At 46.4% G+C, this 16,599-nt stretch overlaps 1 protein-coding gene across 3 annotated transcripts in view; it reads right to left on the bottom strand.

Annotated features, from left to right (window-relative positions):
- LOC129703419 (probable cationic amino acid transporter) overlaps positions 1–16,599 on the bottom strand; it is a 62,993-nt gene that overhangs the window by 23,260 nt on the left and 23,134 nt on the right. For all 3 annotated transcript variants that reach the window (XM_055645842.1, XM_055645843.1, XM_055645844.1), the window contains one exon: positions 1,634–1,870. In XM_055645842.1, the coding sequence (XP_055501817.1) occupies positions 1,634–1,870 (237 nt within the window). The remainder of the gene's footprint in view (positions 1–1,633; positions 1,871–16,599) is intronic.

Below are 16,599 nucleotides of genomic sequence, written 5' to 3'. Positions count from 1 at the left end.
TTTCCATTTCACTGTTCTTTCAAACCTCTTTTCAACACCCCTTTCTCCCTCCTACTTGCCCCAGTCTCCTTTTGCACACTCAAAACTCCCTCCCACCATCGCACCTCTTTTCCAGCCTCCTCCCCTCACTACAATTCTGCAGAAGGATCCCAATCCCCCCCCCCCCCCCCCTGACCCACTTAGTGTCCACACTTTGGGTTCCCTGAGGGAGTCCAGCATCTGCAGTTTTGTGTCTACACCATTTAGATTAGACCCATCCATCTTCTGGTTCTAACGGTTTTAGTTGGGGGGGGGGATGGTGGGCATCAGTAACATTTTGAAAGGGGTCTGCAGAATTGATCTAAGAAAATACTTTTTTGCTAGTTGAGGGGACAGGCGACAGGGGTGGTGTGGTAGAGCTGCTGCCTTACAGAGCCAGAGACCCGGGTTCGATCCTGACTATGGGTGTTTGTCTGTAGGGAGTTTGTATGTTCTTCCCGTGACCTGCATGGATGTTCCCCGGGTGCTCCGGTTTACTACCACACTCCAAAGACGTACAGGTTTGTAGGTTCATTGACTTGGTAAAATTGTAAATTGTTCCTCGTGTGTGGGGTAGTGTTAGTGGCGGGAATCACGCAGGAAGGGCCTGTTTCCGCGCTATATCTCTAAACTAAACAAAACTATCAGAACTAGAAGTGAGTAATATTAGGCAGTAGCTGATAAATCCAAGTACAAACTCCAACCTTCTCCGCCCAGACAGCAGTGACAATACAGAACTCATTCTCAATAGAAGTCGAGGCAAACAGCAGAAACACATTTCCTGGGAAGCTGGATCAATACTGGAGGAAGAGGGGGAGAAAAAAGGTGGAAAGGAGACGTGGGCAGGGTAGATGGGCAGAATGGCCTGTTCCTGTCTTGTGGATTCACTCACTTTTACTACATTTCTTAACAGTATAGTTTAACTGAGAGCCTGCATGGAGCGCAGTAGCACAGCTCCAGAGACCCAAATTCGATCCTGACCTCGAGTGCTGTGTGTGTGGAGTTTACACGTTCTCCCTGTGACCATGTGGTTTCCTTTGGGTGCTTGGTCTCTGCCCATATCCCAAAGACGTGCAGGCTTGCAGCTTAGTTGGCCCTCTGTATTTTGTATTATGTATTTTGTGTCCTTTCCTGTTTATTCTGTGTATGTCTATAGGCTGTTTATTGGATGTGAGCAGCGTTGCCCTGTAGCTCCAGCGGTGAATGCTCTCATAAGGTCATGTGATAGGAGCAGAATTAGGCCATTCAGCCCATCAAGTCTACGCCATTCAATCATGGCTGGTCCCCATAACCCCTGACACTCGTACTAATCAAGAATCTATCTATCTGTGCCTTAAAAATATCCATAGGCTTGGCCCCCACAGCCTTCTGTGGCAAAGAATTCCACAGATTGGTCACCCTCTGACCAAAGAAATTCATCCTCATTTCCTACCTAAAGGAATGTCCTTTAATTCAGTGTCTAGTCTAGTCCTGGAATCTCCTATTAGTGGAAACATCCTCTCCACACCCACTCTATCCAAGCCTTTCACTATTTGGTACATTTCAATAAGGTCCCTTGTCATTGTTCTAAACTCCAGCGAGTCCAGGCCCAGTGCCATCAAATGCTCTGACCTACCCAGCCCATTCAACGTGCCCACGTCATCCACTATCCAATGACTGATGGTGTGGTTGGCCAGTGAGTCAAACATGCTGCTCAGAGCGCTGGCTCCAGCCGCCGTGCCGATGAGGTACTCCAGAATCAGGTTCCAACCGATGAAAAAGGCCACAAATTCCCCCACCGTCACATAGCTGTAGGTGTAGGCCGATCCGGTTGTCTTGGGCACCCGCACTCCAAACTCAGCATAGCACACACCTGCAACGGCAAAGAGCAAAGCACAAGCAGCTGTGTGAATAGGGAGAGCAGCTAAACAAAGAGAGTCAGACCAAACAAAGTGTTATAGAGTCAGAGTCGTACAGGTGGAAACAGGCCCTTCGACCCAACCTGCCCACACCGACCAACATGCCCCATCTACACTAGTCCCAGCTGACTGTATTTGGCCCATGTCCCTCTAAAGTTATTCTACCATGTACCTGTCAAAATGTTTTTTAAACATTGCAATAGTACCCGCAATTATAACAATTAGTTATAAGGAAAGATAGAACATAGTACAGCACCAGAACAGGCCCTTCAGCCCACAATGTCCCTGCCAAACACAATGCAAATTTAGACTGGTAGAATGCAGCCTGACCTGCTGGATTACTCCAACATTTTGTGTCCTTCTACCAAGTTAGACTGGATAGTGTAGTTTAGATCCAATTCTTGGTGTTCCCAGCGGCGTGTGTCAATGCTGAAATTGCTGATCGATTGATTGATTGAAGGATACAGCATGGAAACAGGCCCTTGGGCCCACTGACTCCCACTGACCATTGATCACCCGTTCACACACTAATTCTATATTATCACCCTTTCTTATCACCTCCCTACACACTAGGGGCAATTTACAGAGAGGTCAATTCACCTACAAACCCACACATCTGTGGGATGTGGGAGGAAACTGGAGCACCCGGAGGAAATTCACATGGTCACATGGAGAATGTGCAAAACATAACACGCAGACAGCACCCAACATCAGGATCGAACCTGGGTCTCTGGTGCTGAGAGGCAGTGGCTCTACCTGCTGCGCCACTGCGCAGCTCAAATAAATCTAAGGCCTAATTTCCTCTACCTGCAAGTGATCCATATCCCTCCGCTCCCTAAATATCCACGTTCTTCTCTAAAGGCATCTTAAATGTCACTATTGTATCTTAGGAGTCATGGAATCATATAGCGTGGAAACAGACCATTCGGCCCAAAGTGTCTCATCTACACTAGTCTCACCTGCCTGTGTTTGATCTATATCTATATATCACAAAAACTCTCTTGTTTGTTTGTTTGTTTGTCTGTGTGTGTGCGTGATATTTCAAACCCCCACCAAAACAGTACACGATAGTGCTACAATTTTTGGCCAACTTACTCACCATTGTCCCGGGATGTAAAGGAAACAAGTTTCGTTCAGATTGGTGGTATATTTCACGTTATTGACATTTTAAACTTGACAAAAATCACTTTTCAAACCACTTTTCCACTTCTCCTGCCCGTCACCCGCCTTTGACGTCACAATGACGTCACAATAGGATCCTGAATCTCATTTACATAAAAAACTGTGATTTTCAAAAAAACTCCCTTTTAATCAAAATCTTCCATTTTCATTAACAAAGAACATTGTGTTTAGGTTATTTTAAAGAAAAAACATGATTTTAATTGAGAATTTAATTTAAAAAAAACATTGCGATTTTCATTCTAGGGAGGTAGGATAGGGGGAAAAGGTTAATTTTTAAAAAACATTGCAATTGTCATTGTGGGGGAGTGGAATGGGGGGAGATGAGGAGTGGGGGAGCAGGGGGATAGAGGGAGAGGAGAGGGTGGGAAGGGGAGAGGGGGGGGAAAGTTGGGGAGGTGAGAAGGGAGGTGAGAAGTGGGGGAGGAGGGGGATAGAAGGAAAGCAGGAGGGCAGTGGGAGAAGGTAGGGAGTGGGGGAAAGAGGGAGATGAGGGCAGTGGGGGGAGGTGTGGAGGGAGAGTGGGGGAGTGGGATAGGAGGGAGGTAAGCAGGGGGATCGAGAGAAAGAAGGGGGGTAGGGAGGGGAGAGGGGTTATGGATGGAGGGAGGGAGTGACTGAGGGTGGGGGAAAGGACAGGAGGGGAGAGGTGAGGGAGGGAGTTGGGGAGGGGAGGAGGAGAGGGGAAAGAAGAGGGAGGGTGAAGAGGAGCGGGAGGCAGTGCTGGGGGATGAGGGGGAATGAAGGACGATAGGGGTAGAACGACATGGCGAGGCGCAGTTGGGGAGGGTTGCCGTGACTCGCATCACAACGGGGATCTCTGACTTCACAATGGGAACCCCTCAGCCGCGCCTGCGCAGTTGGGGGCTATGGGTCAGTGGTGGAATATTGCCTTGGGGAACGGGGCCCAACGGGTCGGCACCTGGTCTAGTACTATATATAAGCTATCTTATCGGAGTACCTGTCCAAATGTTTTTTGAATGTCGACATTGCACCTCTCAACTACCTCCTCTGGCTGCTTGTTCCACATACGTACCACTCCTTGTGTAAAAAGTTGCCTCTCAGCTTCCTATTAAATCTTTCCCCCTTAAACCCATGTCCTATGTCTTCTGGTTCTTCCTCGTGGAAAATGTCAGGACTCAAGAATGTAAGAGCAGGAGTAGGCCACTCAGCCCCTTGAGCTTATCCTACTACTTAATCCGGTGATGGCTGATTTCCCCCTGGTTCTGTTCCCATTCCCCATCACCCTCAGTGATTGAGAGGCTTTTAGTCTTCGAATGCATTAACAATACAACACAAAATCAGTCAGTAGAAACATCACCTATACATTTTCTCCAGACATGTTGCCTGGCCAGCTGAATTACTCCAGCACTGTGTGTCTATTGTTGGTATAAAGCAACATCTGCAGTTCCATTTTAATACAAATTTGCATTGAGAGGTAATGACACACTTAGGCATGGACTTGGAACCGTTACATGAAAATAATGGGAAAGTTGATTATGATTGATGGGAAAATGAGATTGAACATTTTTCCAGTAGGTAAACAATTGAAAACATTTTAAAGAAGCATTGCATAATTCTCAATGAGAAAACATTCCTTGGAAGAATAAAACACTACACTGTAAACGTGTGTCATGTTATGGCAAACTGAAAGGGTGGCCAGATGTAAGGAAGTGAGTGTTGCCAATAAGTGAACGAGCCAGGGACCCGGGACGTCCCAGAAGCTGACAAAAGACGATAAAAGGAAACATTATAGAACAGTACAGCACAGGAACAGGCCCTTCAGCCCACAATGTATGTGCTGAACATAATACCACGGCCAACTATTATCTAAAAGTAATTCCCTGCATATTTGTGCCTATCCAAAAATCTCTGAACCTATCATAACTCTCTGAATCACTATCATAACTGCCTCCACCACCACCCCTGGCAGCACGTTCCAGGCACCCATAAATCTCTTTGTAAGAAACATTGCCCTGCATGTCCCCTTTAAACCTTGCCCCTCTTCACTTTAAAGCTATGCCCTCTAATCTTTGACATTTCCACCCTATGAGCAAAAGGTCTAACTCTCTACCCTATCTATACCTCTCTCATAATTTTACATACTTCTAACAAGTCTCCCCTCAACATCCATCATTCCAGGAATATTATGAAATGGTATATAGGACATATTTGTTTGCATAGGAACAGGCTTTCCGCCCTTCTGGCATGTTGCTGAAGCGAGTATAAAGACTGATTTATGGACCAGCTTCATGGACCCACTTTGCCTCATGTCTTTTTAGTTGAGGAAATGCATCAGCATCCTGTTTCAAATTAATAGTAAATCCTGCATTCATTGTTTTGCGTTTTGGTTTCTACCACCCTCTGCAAGCAGAAATGTTTCCTTACTTGCCTGAGCTGTTTCTTCAAAGTTTTCTTTGATTGTCAGGGAGAGAATTTGGATTTTGTTCTCAGATTTTGAACCCAGAACGTCCTTAAAAAAACCTTCCCTAGGTACAAAGGAAACTATCTGCAAATCTGCAGGTTCATTGTTTTACTAATATCCTGGGTCATCTGTTTGGAATCTACATCCATCCAACATTTTAGAAACTCATGTTAAACATTTATTCCCCCCCCCCCAGCAGTTGACCAAATAACAGTGAAGCGATTAACTGTGACTGCAGTGATTGATGACACCCCCATCATCATTGCCCCACCTGCTGACCGTGGCAAAGGCAGGTTGACCTGATGCCCTCTGCTCGCCTGCCCGCTCATGTTCCCTCAAAGATGTCAGAGTAGAGCGTCATGCCAGTTAGTTGGACCTTCAACAGCAGAAGTTGGATGCTCTTGGGGTTTCTTTGCTTCAGCGCTGCAGATACTGCTTGGCAACCGAACCTTCCTACCAACAACTAGAGTGCAGTCATGAGCCACTATCTACTCCATTGGGGACCTTCGGACTATCTTTGATAGGACTTTACTGGACTTTAACTTGCGCTCAATGTTATTCACGTTATTCCCTTTAACATGTATCTTTACACTGTGGATGGATCGATTGTGATCTAGTATTGTCTTTCCGCCGACTGGATATCACTCAACAAAAGCCTTTCATTGTACCTTGGTACACGTGACAATAAACTAAACTCAAGCTTGGAAACCGGCCCCTCGACCCTCCGAGTCTGCATTGACCAGCAATCATCCTCTACAGCAGCACTATGCTACATACGTGGCACGATGCTACATGCGCGGCACGGTGGTGCAGTGGTGGAGTTACTGCTTTACAGTGCCAGAGACCCAGGTTCGATCCTAACTACGGGTGTTGTCTGTGCAGAGTTTCTACGTGACCTGCGTGGATTTTCTCTGGGTGGTCATAAGGTCATAAGTGATAGGAGCAGCATTAGGCCGTTCAGCCCATCAAGTCTACTCCACCATTCTATCGCTCCCGCCTAACCCCATTCTCCTGCCTTCTCCCCATAACACCTGACCCATAACCGGGTGCTCCTGTTTTCTCTCATGTGTGGGGATCGCTGGTCGGCAGTGGGTCGAAGGGCCTGGTTCTGCTGTACCTCTAAAAAAATAACGAGGGCCAATTTACAATTTTACCAAAGCCTTGTAAACTACAAATCTGTATGTCTTTGGAGTGTGGGAGGAAACCAGAGTATCGCACCAACCAGCGATCCCCGCACACTAACACTTTCCTACACGCACTGGGAACAATTTACAATTTTACCAAGCCAATTGTTCCACAACCCTCTACGTCGTTGGAGTCTGAGAGAAAACCGGAGCACCCGGTTATGGATCAGGAATTATGGGGAAAAGGCAGAGAATGGGGTTAGGAGGGAGAGATAGATCAGCCATGGTTGAATGGCGGAGTAGACTTGATGGGTTGAATGGCCTAATTCTGCTCCTATCACCTTATGACCACCATATAATAATATAGCACTGAAAACAAGTGGATGGGTGCCTATCCGTTTTACATGGATAAGCAGGGAATGGAGGGATGTTGATCACATACAGGCAGAGGAGAGTTTAACTTGAGTCTGATATCTTCAGTTTAACATCAGTCTGAAGAATGGTCCTGACCCAAAACACTGCAGAGAATCTGTTGAGGGAATGGACGGATGAGATTTTGTGTCATGACCCTGCTCCAGACTCCCTCCACCAATGCTGCCTGACCTGTTGAATTCCTCCAGCGCTTTGTTGTTTGCTCATAATTCTATGTAAACCAAGAGGTGAATAATTCCCCGCGGTTTTGTCTCCCCGGTGATTTTATTCGGGTCAGACATGCATGTGCTGTTGCCGTTAATCCCCGGGGACTGCTGCCACTGATGTTTAGACAGATGAACTATCACTTCCAAAGCTAAATCAGGTATTGCCCTTTAATCTCAAAGGTTTTGTCACACTGAAACTATGTCAGCCATCAACAGATGATATAGCTCTCACTGTGTGTTACCACTAACACCGCAGTCAATGGCAGAGCAGTTATGTAACTGAATTAATCATTCAGGAGCATATGGACTTGAAACCCACCAAAGCAACTATGTGAAGATTTCAATTTGGTACATCGAATGCAGAATTGTACAGCACAGGAACAGGCCATTCAGCCCACAATGTCTGTGCCGAGCATGATGCCAAGATTAACATTGTATTTCGTTTTTTTTTTAGTTTTTAGAGATACAGTGTGGAAACAGGCCCTTCGGCCCACCAAGTCCATGCCGACCAACGATCACCCCATACACTATTTCTATCCTGCATACCAGGGACAAATTACCGAAGCCAATTAATCTACAAAACCTGCACATCCTTGGAGTGTGGGAAGAAACGGGAGCACCCGGAGAAAACCCATATAGTCACAGGGAGAACGTGCAAACTCCGCACAGACAGCACCCACAGTCAGAATCGAACCCAGGTCTCTGGCGCTGTGAGGCAGTGGCTCTATCGTTGTGATACCTCCTCTGGCTGCATGTGATCCATATCCCTCCCTTCCCTGCAGTCCATGCTGTAGCTCTCTATAACGCTACAATTCTATGATGCCTTTGCAGGGAGTGTATGGGTCTTGAGTGCATTGGTTTAAGTTGACAGCAAGGACAGGCCCAAACAGCATGATCCCTGAGTGCCACATCAGCATCCAAAGAACCCCTTGGAAACAGGCTCTTTGGCCCCTCTGCTCCGTGCAACCATTTTTTCTATACCTCAGCCTCCAGCCACAGTCACCACCCCCCGCATAACCATCAGCGTCCATTCCTCTGCCCCTTGTGTCTACATCCACTTCCATCTCCACCTGTTTGCCTTAACCTCTGTCTCTGAGTGAAACACAAAGTGCTCAAGCAACTCAGCCTAAAGGAGGGTCCCGACTAACACATCGTCTGTCCATTCTCTCCATAGATGCTGCCTGGCCCGCTGAGTTCATCCAGCATTGTGTTCTACTCAGACCCAGCGTAAGACCATAAGACCATGACATAGAAACTGAATTAGGCCATTCGGCCCATCGGGTCTTCTCTGCCATTCAATCATGGCTGTCCTGAAGTTCCTTCTGTCTCCTCTCAATGAGAGAAAGTTCCACATCTCACTCTCAATCACCCCGTTTTCACAAAAGACAGACACAAGGTGCTGGAGTAACTCAGCGGGTCAGGTCGTATCTCTGGAGAACATGGATAGGTGACGTTTTGAGTCCGATGCCTTCTTCAGCTCCAACCCGGAATGTCACCCATCCTTTTACTCTAGAGATGCTGCCTGACCCGCTGATTTACTCCTGCACTTTGTGTCTCTCTCAGGAAAGGACTGTATCAATAATTTGAGATTGGATTCTACTATTTTAAGACCCTGTCATAATTTTAATACATTCAGTTAAGGAAAAAATTGCAGGTGATAAAATAATCTATCTAACACTTGCTCGGTACAGGGGTATACATTGAGTTGGAACGCATGCTCCTGATGAGAAGCTCCCTGCCAACATCCATCATTGACGAAGCACAGAAATCCATCCACAAACAAAAGCTGTGTCAAAAGTTGAACCGACCTCGGTGAACTATTTGCCATAAATTTACTGTATTTCGTCTGAAACTGAAAACATGTCAAAGCATTCAGGGAAAAGGAAATTATTTGCTTCCTTCATGAAGTAATGTGACCTTTTTTGAAAATGAGCGGAGGGGGATTTTGCCAGGAAACCTTGGGAAACATTTAAGGTGCGTCGCAGAGGCTCAGCTGGTAGAGTTGCTGCCTCACAGCACCAGAGATCACGTTCAATCCTGACATCGGGTGCTGTCTGTCTGAGGTTTGCAACAATCTCCCTGTGACCATCAGAGCTTCCTCCGGGTGCTCCGGATTCCTCCAAAATTCTAAAGACGTGCGGGCATGTAGGTTAAATGGCCACCTGTAAATTACACCGAGAGTGCAGGGAGTGGATGGGAAAGTGGGATAACATAGAATTATTGGGAATATCGGGTGATTGATGGTCGGTAGGGACTCGATGGGCTGAAGGGCCTGTTTCCACGATGTATATCCAAACTCTAAATATGTTTGAAAAAACACCATTTGAAAACAACAGTGTCAGAATGGAGGAGATTTGTGGAATGGAAGAGGGAAGGTAGAAATTGAAAGATGCTGCTGATCTAAAATATAAAGCTGGAAATGCTGGAAACACTCAGTGGGTCAGGCAGCATCTGCGGAAAGCGAACCAGAATTAATGAATTACATCTGGGAACTTTGATCAGAAGTGGGGAAGTGAAGGAATTGGAATTTGAAAAGGCTGATGAACACCTGATACAATTCATCTCTCAATATAACATACTGGCATGAGGATACACAAGATAGTGATGCTGCCTTGCGTCTCCAGCAACCCACGTTCAATCCCGACCTCGGGTGCTGTCTGTGTGGAGTTTGCACTTTTTCCCCGTGACCGCACGGATTCCCCCTGGGAGCTGTTTCCTCCTATATCCTAAGGACATGCAGATTTGTAGGTTAATTGGGCTGTGTGAATAGCCCCTATTGTATGGGAAAGTGGTAGAATCTAGTTCAGTTGAGTTTAGCTTACTGTTACATGCATTGAGGTACAGTTAAAAGCTTTTGTTGTGTGCTAACCTGTCAGCGGAAAGGCTATACAAGATCTAGGAGAGAGGTGTTGGGAAGTTGAGTAACGAACAAAAGTTACAGGAAAAATAGTTGGGAATTTGATGGGCTGAATGGCCTCCTTCTACGTTGAAAGAACATAGAACATCCAACAGTACAGAACAGGCCCTTCAGCCCAAAATGTCCGTGCCAAGACCCATCTCTTAAATACGTGCTCATAACCCATATTCCTCATTCCCTGCATAACCATGTGCCTATATAGAAGTCTCTTAAATGGGAGGGAATGGTAAGGAAATATGGAAATTTCAATAGCACATTCTCACTCTTTCTCAATACCTCCTGATAACTCCTGTGCCTCTTCTCATTGTTTCCCATCATGTCTGGGTGCGTGATTCAGCTGGCAGCCTCTTGAGCTCTTTGTAACCTCAGAACTGCCCTAAACTGTGGCCTTCCGCTCCCCAGTTAGTGTTCCCATGCCAGCATGTCATGAATTAATTTCAGGAGAAAGACAAGACACAATGATGTTGGAAATCCTGTCAAACACATCCTCCGTTTACATCTTCCTTCCTCTGATATGTTCACAAAATGATGTATTCACATGAGTCATAGAAAGATACAGCATGGAAGCAGGCCCTTCGGCTCACTCAATCCATGCCAGCCATCACCAAAGATCCTATAGCAGAGCTATAGGAGGGGCTCTGCTATAGGATCTTTGGCCATCACCACCATAATCGTACATTGATAAGGTTGGACAAACGTGGATTGTTTTCGCTTGAACACCTGAGGTTGAGGTGAGTATATAAACGTATGTAAAATTATGAGGCAACCTTTTTCCCCAGGGTGGAGATGACAAAGACAAGAGGGCACAGCTTTAAGGTGAGAGGGGCTGGCCATTTTTTTACATAGAGTGGTGAGTGTTTTGAACACAATAGCAGGGGTAGTGGTGGAGGCAGGTGTTTAAGAAATATGGTTATGCTGAGAATGGAGGGGTAGGGATCACATATAGGCAGATTAGATTAGTTTATCTTGCATGATGCTTGGCATTGACATTGTTGGCCGAAAGGCCTGTTCCTGTGCTGTACTGCTCTACGTGCTATGTTCATTTCTTGGACGCCTTTATCTGAAGGAAAGGGTCCCATCCTGAAACTTGACCTACCCGTGAGCTCCAGACACGCTGCCTGACATGTTGAGTTACTCCAGCACTTTGTGTCTATCTTTGGTGTAAACCAGCATCTACAGATGCTTCCACCACATTAGCAGGGTCATTAGGAAAGAGCCCCAGTGCGAGAGTGAATATGAGAGCTCTTTTCAAGGAGATGTTATAACTACAAAGGGCTGAATAATCCCACACCTAGTCTATGAACACAAGAGTCACTTGCTGCCTGAGCATTTCAATCATGACAGGCCCAGGGTGCAGGTTGCAAATTGTTTAGGTTTAACTTAATTCGAGTCACATATACGGATGTAGAGTGAAAAGCTGGTGAACTCACTGTGGTGGATGTTAAATTTGTGTTTTTGTGTGTTTTTGTTATTTTTATTATATGTATGACTGCAAGGCACGGCAATAAAGGATACTTTGACTCTTTTGACTTTGAAGATGCAGAGAGCAGAATATAGTTCATCAGCATTGTAATGTAACAGTTCCACACACAGTCCAATGTCTACCATGAGGTTGAGGTGAATTGGACAGTACCCTAGCTTATGGAAGGAAGGGAGGTGATGCGAGAGGAGGGAAAGCTGGAGAGGTGCGGAGGGATTTGGAGTGAAGGGGAGTGGAAGGGAAGGGAGGGGAAGGGAGGGGAAGGGAGTGGAGGAAAGGAAAGGAGAGGGGAGGAGAAGAATGTGGAGGAGAGGGGAAAGGAAGGGGAGGAGAGGGAAGGGTAGGGGAAGAAGAGAGGAGGAGCATAGGGATCTGTGTCCCAGGATCGAGGTGTTAGAGTTAATGTATAAAAAGGATGCCTCTGCAACTTTGAAGGATCATTAGTTCAGAGGACCTCTGACCCCTTGTCACATCACACAGAGAGTCTGGGGATGACATGGATGAGTGGGTGTGGACTGAATGTCAGAGAGGGGCCTCTGGAGGGAGAGGTGTGTGAGCTGTGTGTGCGTGCAGGAGAGTGTGTGTGGATATGTGTCTGTGTGACTGATGAATGGACTGTGTGTGTGTGTGTGTGTGTGTGTGTGTGTGTGTGTGTGTGTGTGTGTGTGTGTGTGTGTGTGTGTGTGTGTGTGTGCGTGTGCGTGTGTGTGTGTGTGTGTGTGTGTGTGTGTGTGTGTGTGTGTGTCTCTGAGTGCGTGTCAGTGTCTCTGTGTGTCTCTGTGTGTGTGTGTGTGTGTGTGTGTGTGTGTGTGTGTGTGTGTGTGTGTGTGTGTGTGTGTGTGTGTGTGTGTGTGTGTGTGTGTGTGTGTGTGTGTGGGTGTGTGTGTGTGTGTGTTTGAGTTTATGCATTTGTGTACATGTGTGTTTGTGTGCGTGTGCGTATATGTTTGAGTTTATGTGTGTAAGTGATGTGTGTACATGGGTGTGTTTGAGTTTATGCATTTGTGTACACGTGTTGGCACTATCGTATCTGCCTCCACCACCAAGCCTGACTCGCCTGAAGAAGGATCCTGACCTGAAACGTCACCTATCCATGTTCTCCAGAGATGCCGCCTGACCCGCTGAGTTACTCCAGCACTTTCTGTCCTTTTGTGAACAAAATTTTGACTTAAGTAGCATCTTAAAGTATGAGAAAGAAGTGGGGAGCAGGGAGAGGTGAGGCATGGCCACCGATAGTAGGGCAAAAGGAACGGGAGACCAGGCTGTCATTACCCTTCCCTCGCACAGAAACACAGATACTCCCCTCCCCCCCACCCCCTCCTGCCCCAACCGTAACCAAGCCTAGAGGGTGGGAGCTGAGAACATGAACCCTCCGCCTGCACTGTGTTGGTGGCCACTTTATCTTATTAATCCAGTGAGTCACGGATGCTGGGGAAAGCTGACCTTAATATTACACATCAATGTAAAGCACGATGCACAAAGGAACTCTGTCAGGATACGCAGCAGATGACTCACATCAATAATTCAAGTAAGTAGACTGGATGCATTACATTAATTAGACAGAGAGACTTTTGATAGATTGCCATTTTGCAGTGCGCTTGGAGATTAAAGGCCAGGGATTTCATTATTTTGCGTGCATTTGTTCATGGGCTGGTGGCATTCATTGGTCAGGCCAACAATTATTGCCCATTGATTGAAAGCTACAGCATGGAGATAGGCCCTTCATCCCACCATGCCCACCATGGATCACCCATTCACACTAGATCTATATTATCCCACTTTCCCATCCATCCTTGACGCACTAGTTTAGTTTAGTTTAGTTTAGAGGTACAGCATGGAAACAGGCCCTTTGGCCCATCAAGTCCACGCCGACCATCGATCACCCGTTCACACTAGTTCTATATTATCCCACTTTCTCATCTACTCACTACACACCCGGGCCAATTTGCAGAGGGCCAATTAACCTACAAATCTGCATGAATTAAGGATGTACAGGAACACGGAGAACGTGCAAACTCCACACAGACAGCACCCAAGGTCAGGATCGGACCTGTATCTCTGAGGGTGTGAGGCAGCGGCTCTATCAGCTGTACTAGTCTACTGCCCATCTCTACCTAACCCTGAGATGAATGCTGCATGTTCTTCCCCAGACGATGTGGACTGCTCTAGTTTCCCATAATACAAATGAAATGTGCAGGATTGGTGGGGAAATTGAATAAATTGTTAAATTGTTGGGGGGTTGGTGGGAAGATGGGAAAAATAAAATGGTTTAGGATAGGATTAGTGTAAAACTGGGTGATTAATGGTCGGCATCAATTCAGTGGGCTGAAGGGTCTGTTTCTGTATTACATCCCCCTCTATGTCACTCAGATAGAGGATGCTGTCACCTTGGAAAGGGTGCAGAGGAATTTCACCAGACATTACCTGACCTTGCAGGCTTGTGTTGTAGGAAGAGGTTGGATAGGCTGGGACTATCATCTTTGGAGTGTAGGAGGCCGAGGGGTGACCATATTGAGGTGTACAAGATCATAATTGGCATGGACAAAAGTGAATGCTCACAGTCTTTTTCGTAGGGTAGAGGGTTCAAAAACTAGAGGGCACCTGCTTAAGGTGAGAGATTTAAGGACCTCAGGCACAACCTTATCACTCAGAAGGTTGTCTGTATCTAGTAAAAGTAGAAACTATAAAAGTGGATATAATTACGACGTTTAATAGACATTTGGACAAATATATGGATAGGAGAGGTTTTGCGGGATATGGGCTAAATGCAGGCAAATGGGACTAGCCCATTGTGCTTAATTGGTCGGCATGGACAAGGTGGGCCGAAGGGCCTGTCTCCATGTTGTACAGTTCTATGGTCCTACACTGAGGCCCAGAAGGGGAAGGTTTCCTTCCTGAAAGAGATTCATGAACCCCTGAGTCCTTCAGGCAGTTCAGAAGGTTAATGGTCAGCTCAGTGATGCACGAGCTGTGATCCTTACTCATTCCTGGTTCTGGACACTGGAATTCCCTCTCCAACAGCACCGTGAAAGCAATTCGACCACACGACTTTAACTAAAAAGTGTGCAGTAATTCAAGGAGGCGGGTTATCTTACTGTGAATAATTAAGGAATGTGGATCAATCCCATGCTTGTTTGTGGCATTTAGATCTTGATTAAAAGATAGGGGGTTGTAATTGAGGCTGAGAATGATAAAAAATCATTAGACCCACTGCTGGCCTAAACTACAGATATGGGTGCACCTCTGTGCGAGTTCAAACAAGGGATAGCGGAAGTTTGCGGGGGATGTCTTTAATATTAATAAGAACACAAAAACAGGAGCAGGAAAAGGCCACACGACTTCTCATGCCCTCTCCACTTTTCAATAAGATCATTACTAATTGAATCTTGACAGCTTCACCTTCCTGCCCATTCCCCAAAGAATTTAAATCTCCAAAGATGTATTTTGGCCTTGAATATAGCCAGTGAATAAACAGCCACATCTTGCTCGGGTCAAGGACTCCAAATTGCTTTTGAGATCAAGGTCCAAAGGAAAGATTTAAAACAAGGTCAACAAACTATTTTTGGATAAGAAAATCAACAGATAAGGAGGATCCAAGATGAGGTGTTCCATACCAGAACATCCAAGATGTTCTCATTCTTTAGGGAACGGGGGTTCCCCTCTCCCATCATAGATGAGGCGCTCACTCGTGTCTCCTCGGTACCCCGCAGCTCCGCCCTTGCTCCCCCTAGTGGCAACAAAGACAGAGTACCCCGAGTCCTTACCTTCCACCCCATCAGCCGTCGCATAGAACACATAATCCTCCATAATTTCTGCCACCTCCAGTGGGATCCCACCACTAGCCACATTTTCCCATCTCCACCCCTTTCCACCTGCCCCAGAGACCGTTCCCTCCCCAACTCCCTGGTTAACTCATCCCTCCCCACCCAAACCACCCCCTTCTCCTGCAACCGCGGAAGATGCAACACCTGTCGCTAGCCCTCCTCCCTCGACTCTGTCCAGGGACCACAACAGTCCTTTCAGGTTAGGCAGAGGTTCACTTGCACCTCCTCCAACCTCATCTACTGTATCCGTTGTTCAAGATGTGGACTCTTATACTTCGGCGAGACCAAACGCAGACTGAACGATCTTCGCGGAACACCTTCACAGCCCACGTGAACCAACCTGATCTCCCGGTTGCTGGACATTTTAATTCTCCTTCCCATTCCTACACAGACCTTTCTGCCCTAGGTCTCCTCCATTATCAGAGTGAGTCTAAACGCTAATTGGAGGAACAGCATCTCATATTTCGCTTGGGCAGCTTACAGCCCAGTGGTATGAATATTGATTTTTATCACTTCAGGTAGCCCTGGCATTCCCTCTCTCTCTCTATCCCTCTCCCACCCAAGTCGCACTAGCCTCTCACTTTCACCCCACAAACAGCTTACAATGGCCTGTTTCCTTTATCATAGTTACTTTTTGCATATCTTTCATTCATTATTCTTTATCTCTCCACATCACTGTCTATATCTCTTGTTTCCCTTATCCCCAACCAGACTGAAGAAGGTTCTCGACCCAAAATGTTACCCATTCCTTCTCTCCAGAGATTCTGCCTGTCCCGCTGAATTACTCCAGCTTTTTGTGTATCTTCGGAGGAAATGAGGATCGGGCACCGTTCAAGGAAGATCTAATCAATGGGCTTGAGGTCTGAGTTTAGAAGGATGAGGGGGGGGTTTCATTGAAACTTACCAAATGGTGATATTCGTGGATAGAGTGGATGTGGAGAGGATGTTTCCACTAGTGGGAGAGTCTAGGACCAGAGGGAACAACCTCAGAATAAAAGGATGTACCTTTAGAACGGAAATGAGAGGGAATTTCTTTAGCCAGAGGGTGGTGAATCTGTGGAAATTATTTCCACAGATTCACCAGTGGAGGCAGGTA

This window comes from Leucoraja erinacea, chromosome 14 (genome assembly GCF_028641065.1).
Source record: "Leucoraja erinacea ecotype New England chromosome 14, Leri_hhj_1, whole genome shotgun sequence".
NCBI classification, from domain to species: Eukaryota; Metazoa; Chordata; class Chondrichthyes; order Rajiformes; family Rajidae; genus Leucoraja; species Leucoraja erinaceus.
The sequence above is the reverse complement of the archived record's forward strand: the minus strand, read 5'-3'. Positions and strand labels throughout refer to the sequence as shown.